At 41.0% G+C, this 15,188-nt stretch overlaps 2 protein-coding genes across 2 annotated transcripts in view; one reads left to right on the top strand and one right to left on the bottom strand.

The window, feature by feature from the left end:
• CEP85L (centrosomal protein 85L) overlaps positions 1 to 15,188 on the bottom strand; it is a gene marked incomplete at its 5' end in the record, with an annotated part of 113,306 nt that overhangs the window by 40,435 nt on the left and 57,683 nt on the right. The window lies entirely within an intron of this gene.
• On the top strand, positions 6,475 to 13,299 carry PLN (phospholamban). Its single transcript, XM_084261977.1, has 3 exons — positions 6,475 to 6,559; positions 10,588 to 10,622; positions 12,936 to 13,299. Exon 3 carries the CDS (start codon positions 13,039 to 13,041, stop codon positions 13,195 to 13,197), a length of 159 nt encoding a protein of 52 aa, XP_084118103.1. The 5' UTR covers positions 6,475 to 6,559; positions 10,588 to 10,622; positions 12,936 to 13,038; the 3' UTR covers positions 13,198 to 13,299.

The raw sequence follows: 15,188 nt of genomic DNA, 5'->3' as shown, positions 1-15,188 counted from the left end.
AAGTATCTTAAAAAGAAATGAGGATTATATCTCTCATTCTACAGAAAGGAAAGTGAGAGATTAGCAAAGACAATCTGTCTGAGGCTCTCCAAAGAGCACCAAAACACACCAGATTCTCTGTCATGGAAACCATTTTGTAAACAATTATACTGGTTTTGAGAGATACAAATGAGTCTAATCCCTGCTAAACATGTTGAATTAAGTTTGATTGAATTTAAAAGTAAAACAAGGTCTTATCCATCCAGAGTATCATTGGAGATGAAACTTATCTTCTGTTTGAGAGGATCCAAGAAGCACCAGGAAGCTCAGGTGGTCTGGAGGGACCTTAGGAGATCCTCCATTCTTTGTAGTTTTGAATGAATTCTGTTTCTCTGTTTGGTAAATGAAACCATTAAATCCTGAAAATATAAACCATATGTACTCCCTGAGGACAGACACTGGCAGGATCACAGGTATCAGCAGCACAGGCTGCACACCAACAGGGTCAGACTAAATAAACACAGAAGTGTGTTTTTCAGCTACAGGCACTACAAGCATGTTTGAAGACACTTTTTATAATGAGATGTCCCCTTTCTTCCTTTCACTGAAGTTAGCTCATGCTCTGTTCACAGGGGTAGGTTATTAATCAAAATATATTAAGCTAATCAAGTGAAATGATATCTCCTTAATCTTCTTTATCTACACAGGAGTTATTGCACTCTGAAGAGTTTCAAATTTCTGTACATTAAATTTGCAGTTTACTGCAAAAAATAACAAACTACAGCTATACATTTAGTCTCTTCTTTTAAAACTAGTATTAGAGTAATCCAATCTAAAAGGGGTTGGGCAACTACAGTTTAACACAGGAGGAGGCTCATCTCAAAGATGGCAAAGTTCATGTTCCAGAATGAACGGCCTTTATTTTCGTTTTCTAATTCACAGGGATGTCAATACTATTTTTATATCAAATACTCACACAACCAACTGATACAAGAGACTGTATCTCAAAACAATGGGAGCAACTCATTTTCAATAGAGGGCACACAAAAAAAGGGGAAAGCAAATAGTTTCTTCTGTAAGAAGAGACATAGAAGGAGGTAGAAAAGCTCTTCTTCACATCACCACACCAAAATACATCCTCAGAAAGTATTTACAAGACTGGGAAATCTGTTCTTTGTACTCAGAGATGGCCTGAACCAGAGAAGTACATCAATATTTTTTTAATTTTGGCACATTCTACAATAGAAAATAAAGAAAAATATGAAGTTTTGTACCTGAAATTCTCAAGTAATAGACTTTGGGATCTTAATTTTTTGGGGTGCCAGCACTGAAACAAAATTCCATTTTTAAAATACAGCATTTTTCCCCCAAACATGTCATTCCAAAAAGAGCACTTTATTTCTGAAGTAGGAAAAGACATTTTACAATTCGAATGAATTTCAGTGATTTCTGATGACGTGAACAAACCCACAGTAGTGTTTTAGCTACGGGTTGCATGTAACAAAGGAAGGGATACACAGCTAACATTCACCATGAGAACTGGGCTAGTCTTATTTATAGCCACTCCATCAATAAAAAAAAATGCCAACCAGGTGAAAGAAAGGTCTTGCTGGATCAAATTTCTCATGTGAACATCTCAAAGTAGATCCAACTAAAAATTAGCCTTGAGACCATTTAAATGTTTAATCCACACGATCTCCACGTTGATCTGAACACAGACCTCAATGAGGCACAATGCTGAGGCCACTGGCCTACAGGCTCCCCCTCCACCTTATATGAAGGTGGTCACTGCAAAATTTGGCATGAGAGAACCCTTCAGCTTCCAAACACTGCTAACGTGTTTTGCATTTGGGGCAAAGTTGATGCATTCCTGTTGGGATGACTTGCAGCTGAAGACAGGTAGCAGCCAAGTCTAAGCCCAAATCATTTCTCCTCCATTCTGCAGTTGTTGTTTAAGTGGAGATAATCCAGCACCACCACTTGGCAACTGGAACGTGGTCTTCCAACTTTATCTCTCCTTCATATGCCTTTGTCCCACCATTCATCCATCACTCATAACATGTCAAATAACACAACTAATCTCTGTGCTTCCTAGAACAGTTTATCTCAAAGACACTCAACACAGTTTCTTAGGTATAAGGATCTCAACACACCACCCTAAAACACATTGTTCAGCTTAACCAATTGAGGACACCAGTAAACACCAAAATACAGCTCTCCTAAGCATTCCATATGAAGAAGCCTTCCACTGTAATCAACATCCCAAAAATTCTTATCTTGTATCATACTGATTTGCACCGCTGCAATTAACTGCTACTATTTAATTACTGCACCTTCTTTAACCTAGTAAAAAAAAATACACTTCACTGATATGACAGAAACCAGGTATTTGAAAGAGCAGAGCTTTTTGTGCTGTCAATATTGTGCTGCAAAACAACAAGCTACAGCAGTCAAGCCTGTGCTAACTGAGATGCCTCCAAGTGAAATAAGTGCTTCCCATGGGGGTAGGGGAAGAGGGAGGCCACTGGGGATTTTCAGAGCAGGAGCCAGGCAAAATTTCTTGTTCCCCCACTTCTCTCCTAACACTGGATCAAAGCACCAAAGACAATAAACAGGCGTTACACACTTCTGAGCCCTGTGATCTACTTTAATGGCTAAAAGTCCATGCCAGTAACCGCCATTGAAACGAAAACATTCAAGCTGACCTTTCTGAAAATGTCTTTGGTTCCTAACAAATCAGATGACTAGTCCTGCCAGAGCCTTCAGCATTCCCAAAATGAGAAATATTTCAGCCCAACTCATATAGTTTTCTACTAATTTATTCTGTACAGAGTTTTAATCTCTTTGCAGTGGTATGCTTCACAAGATGCAGCTTCAAAAAGCAGCTTCACCTTGTTTGCACCAAAGAGCAAAATGCCAAGATCATACTAATTAAGTGACTGTCCAATGCTCAGGAGAAGTAAATACTTCTTGTCCCTGAGGAGAAAAACAAAATCATGCAAAGCCTGGATTTCTCATCAGGGCTGTTTCCTATAACACTAAGAGAAACTCTGAGTATCTCTATAGATGTAGGAAAACCTGCAGCCCCAGAAAGGTAACTTTGTCCACAGGCATCCAAAAAAAATGAGATTCTAGATGTGAGTGAGAATTAGTGAATAATCATTAAAAGGAGGCATCATGTAAAATATACAAACACATGGGATGTAAATGTATCCAATTCAAGCAACAAAATTCAAAGGCAGAAAAAAGTGTTGATTAGGCTGGTATGTATCTGAAATGCTTTTCAGCAGAAAAATATTGCTTTCCCTGTATTTTTAGAAGGAAGAAAAAAAACTCCCATCTCCTTTTAGGTTGTATTATACCTGCAGTACAAATGTGACTGAAGGATACACTAGCTGGGTCCTTTCCCTTAGCAGTGATCAGCAAAAAGTGTCTCAGAAGCCCCATTTCCTGATACCTGGATGGCTACAAGCAATTCAAAATGCTTCAGGGAACATGAGAGTAAGGCCAGAAAATACTGGCTACAAAAAAAGAATGATCTCATTTTAATGTTCAACTTCCATACCAAAACTTGCTATTCTGTCCCACGTACACAAACCAGTGCATGCCTGTGGGAACATCCACTTCTCCTATCTTTAGTTACTTTTCAACCAAAAAGAGATGAAGCAGAAGAACCTCAGCAGTGTGGTGTCAAAGTACACCAGCAGCATGAGAGAAACTGAGGCAGCATCATGAAATAATGCACCGACCTGAGCACTCAGACCTACTGCTGAACGTCTTTACTCGTGGGTGATTAATAATTGGGCTTGGATATGGTTCATTTCTATGCAGAGCTGTGGATTACCCACAGACCACATACTGACACAGGTTGTACAGGTGGCCAGTGTCTACAGCTGGACTTTTAAAAACCGGCACACAGAAGGCAAAAATAGTTCAGGAACCTGACAGCCTGAATATACATTTAATTGTTATTTAAATAAAGGAGCTGGGATGCTGAAGTATAACACGCCTCTTTTTGGACATTACCCCAAACATCAACCAGATCTCTAAATAAATTTATGAGGAGAAACATGCTCTGGTGGCAGATTTCTAATCCCACTGGAGAAAGCCCAGATCATCTCCATTTAAGGTTAAGCAAGCAACAGCTGCACATTTTTGTTCCCCAGCACAAAATAAAGCAGACCAGAACCTCCAACACAGATTCCTTTCTTAGAGCTTTTCCTTTCTGATATCCATGGGTGCCTGGACCCGTTCACCCAGGGGTGAATCAAACAGTAAGACAATGTGCCCCATAGACTCTCTGTACCTGTCAGACTGACAGGTCCTGTGAGCAGCACTTTGGAATTTGCCTCAGAACCCCACCAAAATCCCCTTGAGTTACATGAGGGAGCAATACCAGAAAAACATTCAAGACAGGGTACCCAAACAAGCTTGCTGTCAGAGAAACATCTACACAAGATCTACAACATCCACTGGGCCTGAATTTGTGCATGGCATTTTTGTTTTAGATAGTTCCAGTGTTAAAATTTCCCACTGGAGTTAGACATTCAGAGCAGACATGCAGTGTGTTTCTGATGGGATACTGCTGGTTCACTAATGCCTCACCTTGCACATTTAAGCATCATTCTTTAAAGAGACAACACTGTGACAGTGTCATCAGCTCAGGATAATGTTATTTTTTAAAGGTGTCTTATTTCTAAAAAGCTCCAAAATCATGTTTACGTACAATAGACTAACAGAAAAAGCTGAGAGTTCAGGGTTGAGTGAATAACATGATCATTTTACAGGGACTTGGTGAAAGGGAGGAACTGGGATCGCAGCTACTGCTGCGCTGGGCGTTGGACTTTAATACCCACACACAGAGGTGAATTCAATAGTACAAGTTTCATGTTACATCTTTTTAAAAAAAGCAAACAATGCAGTGATAGCAGTACCTTTGCTGGATGACAGAATGCCATAAAAACATGAAACTCCCCTCATAAAATGGCCAAACACAGTTGACTTGACTGCGGTAGATTTATAATGTTAATAATGCCATTATCAGTAAATTATGAAACTCTTTACACTGGTAAAGAGCTTTCACTCCTCACTGTGGAGACATTCAATTAACTTTCAACTGAAATATGTGACCCTAGATTTCCTGGCTTTGATATTAAAGGATAACACTAAGCAGGCAGATTTATTATAATAAAACTTAATTTCTAATTTCAATTATGTTACAACCAATTTTGCAGAATAGCTAAAAACTTGGTTACAAAAATAAAAAAAACAGAGCTCAATTTGAAACAAGGTGGTACATCACCTCCAAGGTCTTTTGGTCTCTGGTTTGCAGCTTGCATGACAGCAGGGTATACAGGGAATAAAAATAAATAAATTTTAAAAATCAAACTAAACCACCCCCCACACCCATGTCCAGTTTCCTGCTCAAAGACCAGCACTAATTTATATTTAATTATTGTCAAAAGGGGATGTATAAGCATTCAGAGTCAGCCTGAGTTTCTGTGGTTTTGCCTGCAATTTCCAAGTTGGGAAAAGGCATGTGCTGTCAATTGTTACTAAGCCTGATGCTGGATGCTCGCACACTCATCAGTTCAGCCTTTTCACATCCAGTAAATCCTCCACTTCCCAGATGCATGAAACTTACTCTATATGTGGACTGTGGTCTCATTTGTCATTCCCAACAGGGTAATATAATAAAATAACCTGCAAAGTAGCATCCAGCCAAACAGACAGAAGGGGTTCTCCAAAGTAGTTTCCAGCCACAAGGGAGGGGGAGAAAAAGGGTGGGAGTGTTTTAAAGGAAAGGTAATACTTCAAATTGTGTAGGAATGACACATTTCAAAGATGAACACACACATGCCAGATTTGGGGGAAAAAATATTCTAACCCACAAATTAACTTGGAAGAGGCAGAAAAACTACTTCAAGTATTGTCAGAAGAAATATGATATGAAAAAACACACTTCACACACTGAAAACTGTATAGCAGCTGTGTAACAGAATCATCAAAACTCTACAGTGAGAGCACAGTTTAATAAACCCTTTGTCCTAAAGAAAAACCATTCCAAGTCAAAAGCCCCTATGAAACATGAGCTCCCCCATCATAGATTTAGGGGTTTTTTTACTGAAAAACACACCATTGCTGTAGCAAAAGTAACACATTCCCATTTAAGCTCCTGCTCAGGGAAAGGCAGGGTGTGAGCAAGCTGCTCCCTTCGCTGAGTGGCTGAAGCATGAAGCCCCTGGCCCCGTGGCTGGGCAGGTGGGTTCCCTGGCACACGGCTCCCAGCACGGGGGGGAACGTCACTGCCCATGTTTAATACACTACTACTCCGAGCAAGCTTAGAGGAGTGACTGCCTGTGTCAGAAGGCAGAAACGGGACCAATCACAACCTGTGAGCTGCTGAATGACACCGGGAGTCCTGCCTCTGAAACTTTTGTTATTTTTTCCCCCCCTCTCAGGCTACTTCAATTGTTCCCACAACTCGCTCACAGACTGGGACCAGTTGCCAGAGATCTACACACACAGCCCCGCGGCCCCGAGCAGGCTCCTCTGCGCTTCGCTGACAGTCACACCAGAGGTAAGGAACATCTCCTCTTCTGTGGTTTTTATTCTTACAGCACGGCCACTGGAGCTCTTGGGTTTCTGGAAAACAAGCTCCTCTACTCAGCTTAACAGCTGGTTATAATTGTTTATAAAAACCATGGAAACTTATGCTTTACAGCTCCGAGGCAGAAATATAACACTGAGTGGGGCATTTTAGGGGAAAAAAAAAGGCAACTCAGATTTTTCTCTATGCTGGTGGGATGCTAGATGTCCTTGGGTTACAGCTTGCATTACACCAGAAGGTGAGAAGCTTCTATCTCATCTCAGACCTTCATCTCTGGTTTTAAGTTTAATGAGTTTTTGTCCGGTTTTTAATACAAAAAAATCCAGAGAGAGAGTAATTCACTCCAAGTTCTGTAGAGATGCTTTTGTTTCCCAAAGCTGACTATCCAACACACAGCACAGGTAAAGCTCTTTCACCATTTAACTCAGAAAAGCATTTTTTTTTTTTATTTAACACATTGAGAAAGTGCTTTATTTTTTTCCCCTGTATGATAAAGTATCCTTAACTAAAAATACTAGGTGGTCTATAGCAGTACTGGGATAGAAATCACTCATTTTACTCAAAGCACAGTTTAAGCTACAGAATTCCTACAGATTTTTTTGCTGTGAATTCCTTTAAATGTTTATTTTTTTCCTGCTGGTCATTATAACTGCCAAACTTATCCTAGCATGCATCTAATAACAGATAATTTAGCTAGGATTTGTAATATCATGAACAGAATTTTGAATGCAGAAAGTAATTCCTTTATTTCTAACTATGGGAAACTCACATACACTGTAGGGAAAAAATACACCCCCAGCTGTAAATCACTGCAAACAGGAAGAGTGAAACCCAAACAGAATCATGCCACATAGAGGACATTTAAAAAAATGTTCCCTAAACTACAAGGCAATTCATAACTAGAAGACTGCTTTTGGTTGCTAGAGATAGATACATGGCTTAAGAGGACTTTCCTGGCATCAAGATACTTCTCAGAAATTGAATAGATCTACTACACTCTTCTTTCACTCAATGCCATGTCATTGTCCCCTGAGCTGCTACAGAGGTTAAAATAACTCGCAGCACGCCCTTCCACTTCTACCTTTTACACATGCTAGAGGTATTTCCACTTTGTACTTTTGTTTAAGTTGTACTTACCCCATTGCCTATCTATCATATGAACCACCAGAAGCTAAAACCCAACTTGAAACTGTGAGGTGTGAGGTACTCAACACCTATCCTGGAGGAAAAAGTTCACTTCCTAAGAAAAAGTTACTCTGTAGAAGGCAAATCATTCCAACAGAGGGGTGAAAAGTGCACCGTTATTCTGTCTTATCTTGATTAGTGGAACAGATAAGTGTGGATGCTGAAGCACCTGCCCCCCAAGCCCACTGCATGTTCCTGACACAGTTGCTTTGGGCTAGTTTTTAACTCTGGGTTAAATTCCCTGTGTTAGCTCCCAAGCTACTCCAGCAGGCAAGCACACAGAGAGAAGTCCCAGTTACCCACCAGGTGTAACTTCCAAAAACCAAAATGTCAAACCTGGCACGTTCAACTATTCCCCTGAGTAGTTTCCTTGCATCAACACCTTTCACATGCTCACTGACGTAAAAGCTCTCAGTGCCAATCTTGCTGCCAGAACACTGAGGATAAAGCTCACAAAAAGGAAGATTGTAAAAGAAATTAATGAAAGGGGGAGAAAAGAACTTAAATTAAAGTATGAGCCTTCCCTTACCCTCTCCCAAATGCATGAAAAATACTGACACCACAGTACAGAACAGGCTTTAAAACAGAAAGTAAAAAAGAAGGATGAGTTTCCCTATTACCAGAACTTCTCAAACTAAAATGTGAGCTGAATTGTTGCTTCTTCCCCTATCCCAAGGAAAAGTTTTCTGCATGGGATTGAAAAAGTGACATCATATGCCACAAGTCAGTGTCTAGCCCTCTTCAATGACTTCATGTACTCCAGCTGCAGTTTTATTTCCCATTGCACAATCCCTTGCTCTTTTTCCACACTCACACTCTCTTCCTCTGCCCATTTTCTTCTGTTTTCCTCCCTCAATCTGCCCCCTCCTGCACTACTGTCTGCATCTTCGCCTTCACCCATCCCAGTCTGTGGTTTTGAGCTCCAGCCCTTTCTTTTCTCTTCTAGACCTTCTAATATAATTTTTTTTAAAAAACCCCAACAACAACAGCCCCCACCACCTTTCTCTTTCCTGTAGTCAAGCTGCTGAATTACCTAATACTTTTAATACCCCTCTTCACTGACACAACTGCTCTAGTGCAATTCTTAGCCTAAAATCAGAATAAGCAACAGAATTCTGCACCCCTCACGTGGGTAAATCCAAAATCCAGATGCTGGGGGAAATCCTAGTAACTCACCTCCAGGCAATTTTGGTCTTTTTACAAGAAAAATCAAATGAAAAATTATAACATACCTTTATAAATCACTTCTGTACTTGAAATCCTGTAAGCAACTTCTGTTTGACCATTGGAAACTTTTACTCACTGAACTGAAGAGACCACAGTGAGACCCCCTAGATGTCTCTAGAGTTAATCCAGGCTACTTTCTCTTTCATTCCCTTCTCACCCCTTATCTTCCTCACATGAAAAAGGAAAATTTTCAGACTTGGAGGTCTCAACTGCAGTGACTCCACTCTGTCAATGAGGAGGTGTTTTTACAGCAGGGTTCAAATAAAGCAATACAACTTAGAATAAGATATATACATTAACACAGGACAGCCAGCAAAGATGACAGGCATACTGACACATTAATTGCAGCTGCTGTGCACAGGCAGAGCTTTAGAACTCTGTCATGTCACCTCCCCTGGGGGCTACACAATCCACAGACAATGCTGACAAAGGACTCTGGGTTCAGTTCCACTCACACAGTTTAGTCCTGCGTGCAGATTCTTCTTTGCCTTGGCACTATACACACAAATCTTTAAACTTACCTCCCCCTGACTGTGCAGGCAACACACACACTTCCTCCCTAGGAGCATCCTACTACTCACACAAACAGCTACCAGAATTTCTTAGGCCAGATAATTTTTGGTAATGTTTCTATAGATGTACTAGGTCAAGGATCACATAACTGGATGCTACTTTTTGAGTCACTACATTTAAGGTTATTAAGACTTTTTTTTCAATGGATGAAGCCAGATTACTGGACCTTGGGGACGTATTGTGGAAAAAAAGAAATCTAGGGAATAGACTGTTACACAATATTACATTCTAACGATGCCTTTTCAGGGCTGCACTTGGTGGCATGGGGCAGCAACAAAGCAAATATGTCAAACCTCTTCTATTCCACTGATATCACTGCTGCATTTAGTAAACATATGACAGGAAACAGGCTGCATCTAAAATTGCTGTGGCATTTCCAAAGGAGCCAAATTTATCCCGTGTGACTTTGATGGAGTCAATGTAGTCGCACCAGGAACGAGCACGGCCTGCCCACCGTTTGCACTTCGGTCACATACCTCCTCTCATTGTGAAGGACACCCAGGAACAGAGATAAAAATAACCTAATACAAATCGGGGAAACAGTCACATGTCAGTGAAGAAGGATGCAGGAATCGAGACCAGTGACTCATTCTAGGGCACCAGGTGTGGGGGATCCCCTACACAGTAACATATGGGGTCGGGCACGTGATGGCTTCTGCCGTGCACAGAACGAGCCTTTCACATCCATTACCACCACAGACCTGCACAGCCATGCAGCCAACAGCCCCCCTTGATCTTGTCACACATGAGTAAGGCTGACTTTAAAAAAACCCCCATTAAATAGAGTTTGCCCCCTCGCTGTATTTTCAAGCAGCAGTGTGTGCATGCAGACTACTACTTAATATTGAGCTCAGACACAGGCAGGAGACTAAACAGGAGAGAACAGTTTCTGTTTGTGGCAACCATCAGCCTTCATTTCAGTGGAATTATTTTTCAGGCTGTTCATTGTGACCTTGATAGCCGCCCATACCCAGCCGTGTCACTGAATCTGTTTCTCTTTATGCACGCTTTAGGTGGGTGACAGCACCATGGAGGATTAACAAGCAAGGTATGTGTTTATTAGTTGAAGTCATGCACTTGTAAACACAAACTTGTTGAAATACAGAGTTTGCTTCCTTTGCTTAGCGGAGAACTTCCACACACTGGCTTAGTAGGTAGAACACCAGGTGGGTGTTTTAATAATTTCCAATTCCATATTAGTTGTTAAGAAACCCAAGTTACTCTCTTTCGACCTTTCCTCATCCCTTCTCTACACTGTTTTCCACCCTTGAAAGGTATACATCTTAAATTACATTACCCTCCTTTTTTTAAGATCCTTTATCGCCTGCCTGGTAATGTATTTTCAAACAGCTAATGTCAGTGTGACAGCTCAGCTGAGCTTTCTGACCTACTGCCTGCTCCCTCACCCGATCCAAAGGGAAGAATAATTTATTTCTTTCCTTCCTGAGAGATCTCACTGTCTGTCCTCACCTGTGCTGGCCTTGCATCTATCATGCATCCAGCTAACGTTGCCTTTTAAGGAAGGACTTCAAAGCCTCAGGCCCGGCCCTTTGAGTCATACAAGTGAGACATGCAGCCCCACAGCAGTGCAGCAAACCCAATGCTGCACACAGAAATGCACTTATTGTGCATACACACAGGTACAAACTCCTGCTGTTCCAGCTCTTCTGAGAGCAGCCAGGAAGATGACGGGTATGTTGCTGCAGCAGGTCATGCACAGCCTGAAGCCCACAGGTTGCACACACCCTGTGTGAAAAAGATTACATAGCTAATTGTGACAGTCATCCTCAGGAAATACTGTTCTCTGTGCAGTGTCCATCACACACTCTAGTTACACAGACTCCTCTGTACCAGCATAAAGCCGTTAGAGGTTTGCTTACTGTGCCTTGTCCCAAAGAGGATAAGCAGCCTAACGCACCCCAGCCTGTGCTGGGCTGGGAGGAGGAAGGTGCTGTCAGTCAAGTGCTTGAGAATTCCTGCCCATGTCTTGCTTTTACTGTGCTTGGGGCAGACAGTGACCTGCAAAGAGCTTAGCAGAATATACTTGGCAAGCACTTTAACTGCTTAAAGAGATGAAAACAGGTACAGCAGAAAGTCAAACAAAGCTGAAAAATTATAGCCACTCTGAAAATAAGTTCCCGGTGTGTGCTCCATTTGCAATAAAGCTAAGATCAACTATAGCTCAAAATATCATAACAAAATCTGAAGTTCAATTTTCAGAGATGTCATCACATGGAATCCTCTGAACATATTAAAATGACCACGTGTAATCTGGTTTCTTTTAAAAGTCTCTCTTTACATACCAACACTACCAGCGCGAGCACACACACTCTGCTCACACAGCCCCATTTGCCTCTACAGCCCCACATGCAGGGACTGAAAAAGAAGAGTCTGAAAAACACTTCTGTTTCATTTTAAGATGTTCCAATTTAGTCCTGAAGACTAAAGACATGATATACTTTCATAAAACACTTAGTTGCAAGTGAAGCTTTAGGAGCAAAGCTCGAGGTTTGCACACATCATCATCTTGAAAACCGATCTTTTTTACACTGCAATAGCACCTTCAGAATCCACCTTGCTAGGAGCTAAAACAGCATACACCAAAGCCAGCCTTTTTCCACAGAAGTACAGGAGGGTTTTAAGACAAAGGGCACCCTGTGCTTCCATCTGCCATTAAAAAGCAGGGAATTATACTTGAAATAAAACACTCACTTCAGAGACAAATATATATACACATGCTTCATTTTGTTCCTCACAGCAATTGCCTGCCTTTGCACCTACATTTTTTAACACATAATCCAGCATGTATCAATTATTCCTTATTCTGGGGTGGAGGGTTTTTGTGTTAGAATTCCCTATAGCAGCAATGCATAGCTTTTAACTACACCCCACAAAGTATTTTTACTTGGAATGGAAACGTTTTACCAAGATTTCTTCCCCTCCCTTTCAAAACAAAGTACTGGGAAATCAGATTACCTGCCTGGGTCAGTAACAGCCAGCAGTAATATCCAGATCTAGCCACATCACCAGGCTTTCACCTGTGCTTGAACAAATAAAGCAGAGTGGTGGGGCAGGAAGCCATCCATGGCCTTTCTACTCGCTGTGAAGGATGGAGAGATTAGTATCTGAGCAATGAGCCCAGTAAATCCCACATACCCACAATTTCCATTTTACAGCTCCTCATCACTGCTGAGAAGCAGGTGCTCAGTAGCACAATACTGCACAAATCCTGTTTTAAAGCAACAGCAGTGTAAAGGCAACCTAGTTACTTCATGCATTTTAGAATTTTAAAACTATCTCCATTTGCACTCAAAGCACTTTACTTCTGCATTTCTAACTCTTCACTTTCCTGCTTTCCCAGCTCCACAAAGGCTGTCTAAAACAAAAAGAGAAGATAACAGACACTTTTCTTCTTTCCTGCACTCCTAAAACCTCTGATTTCTGCCCTCTGCTTTCTTGTTGCCATGGAGAAGGTCCAATACATAACCCGCTCTGCTCTGAGGAGAGCCTCAACTATTGAGGTCAACCCACAAGCACGCCAAAGGCTCCAAGAGCTCTTTGTGAATTTCTGCCTGATTTTAATTTGCCTCTTGCTGATCTGTATCATTGTGATGCTCCTCTGAAGTTCCAGCACTTCTCTGCACTGTCCTCTAGCAAAGTCACTCCAAGGGGAAGAGAGACCTACACCCGCAACTCCCAATGCAAGGATCCTCTTGTGAGGGGGGATAGCACTTGGACTTGACCTGTATGCCAACCATCGCACTCTTCTCTTTCTGCCTTCTACATGTATTAAAAACACACTTCTGTGCAGAACAGTGTTTAGAGCCTGTTGTTACAAAGCTGTGCATGACCTAATTTGTCTGTCTCAGTTGAGAGATGCCTTTTCTGAATGGGGTAAAGTACTGCCTCTTCCTGGAGTTGGTAAGTTCCTCGAGGTTTCAGCTAGATCACACCAACAGCAACTTCACTTGCTGGGGCTCTAAGTGGTTTTTTTAAATTTCTCTGAAAATCCCTATGCCCTTAGAGGGATTCTATTTGGCCCACATCCACCCAAAGAATAGCTACAGGCACACACCCTTCAACAGAGCCTAGGAAAATTTCTCCTCTCCTTGCTTCAAAGTGCCACACCTCTGCATTACCAGCTGAAGGCACTCAAACTGTTTCAGTGTTTTTGAGGGAATACTAAGAATAAACAAAACATGTCTTACAACTCAGAAATAAAACCCATTTCATCTGCTTTTCTCCCTATTTAAGGGATTTTAAAATATATATAAACCTGTACATATATATATGTGTGTATACACACACACAAACAACTCTGATCTGGGAGAAAAAAAAAAGTACAGCTTTGTTAACAGTATTTTTAACTAGATAAATCCTCACAGATCTAAGTGACATTTGGAAAGATGTGAGTTTTTTCACTATGTTTTGCAGAATAACTGACACTACCACACTGGTATCCAAAATTTCATTTGCTATAGGCAGTTAACAGGAGTGACAATTGGCACAACTAAAAAATAATTGTCAAGAGTTCTTAATATTTGGCTTCAGATTAACTTTACTATGACCTCCTATAGCTTATTCAATAATCTCTGTAGTTTTAAACTACAGGAAACTTGGTATTTGCCAATGTCAAATAAGGCAGCTTATATGTGATGTGGTAAAGAAAAAGGTTTAGGACACTGTTGCTGCTGTAATTGAAGTGCCTCATACAAATGCAAGTTAATACCACTATTCCTCAACTGCAAACAACTGCTAGAGAACAAGGCAGCTCCTTTCATAAAATAAATGGTACCTACCGTTATGCACAGGAGGGAAAGCATTACAGAAATACCTTTTCAACACATAAACCACAGGATTTTCTACTCCAGCAGTTGTCAGTAAGGAGAACGAGCAGTAGACTTCAGACACTCCCATACATTGCTGGTATTAAATTCCTAGAAACTTTGCAGTTTTCAAATTTAAAGACAGAGCTCAAGAATGAGAAGTCAAAGAGGTATTTCTTCAAACAGGCATCTTTCTGTACCACCCTGTGTAAGTGATCCTACTGATGAATGCAGAAAGTCAAAACAATTTCTTCTTAATATTGTATTATGTCTCTAAGACTTAATATTCTATGAGTAGAGGTGAGTAGAGGTTGATACTGAACAGCTGAGGAGGAAGGGAAGAAATGTTTGAAAAACTATGTACTTGATGGAATGCAAGCAACGCCAGTGGTGATGTGTTTCCTATCTGGCAAACAGATAATGTTGAAACCAGACCTCTGAAATAAAATCACATCACTAAAGGAAATCAGTTAACTGCTGTCTGAGGATTGGGGCAAGCACTGATGATATCAGCCACACCCCAACCCCCCAGCCCCTTGCAAGTTACTGTATGAATATTATCGATGCAAACTGGAAACATAGATCCCAATTTCTGTTTCATGCACTCTAACCCTTCTCACAAATGCATGAGATTCAGTAAGCACGCTTTCCTTATCTTATTCTTAAGAAAAGCTACAAACACAGTGCACTTCTGTAGGGGGGGAAGAAAACACCCCCAAAATTTCTAAGGTTACCTCTTTTTAAATGTACATTTTGTGATGGACAGGGTTTCCAGTTTTGGTTTGCTT

This window comes from Gallinula chloropus (genome assembly GCF_964237585.1).
Source record: "Gallinula chloropus genome assembly, chromosome: 3".
NCBI lineage: Eukaryota > Metazoa > Chordata > Aves > Gruiformes > Rallidae > Gallinula > Gallinula chloropus.
Note: the sequence above shows the minus strand (reverse complement) of the source record. Positions and strands in the feature narration are given on the sequence as shown.

Excerpts from the sequence above, each read along its gene's own strand:
- PLN (XM_084261977.1), top strand. The coding sequence starts at position 13,039 with ATGGAGAAGGTCCAATACATAACCCGCTCTGCTCTGAGGAGAGCCTCA.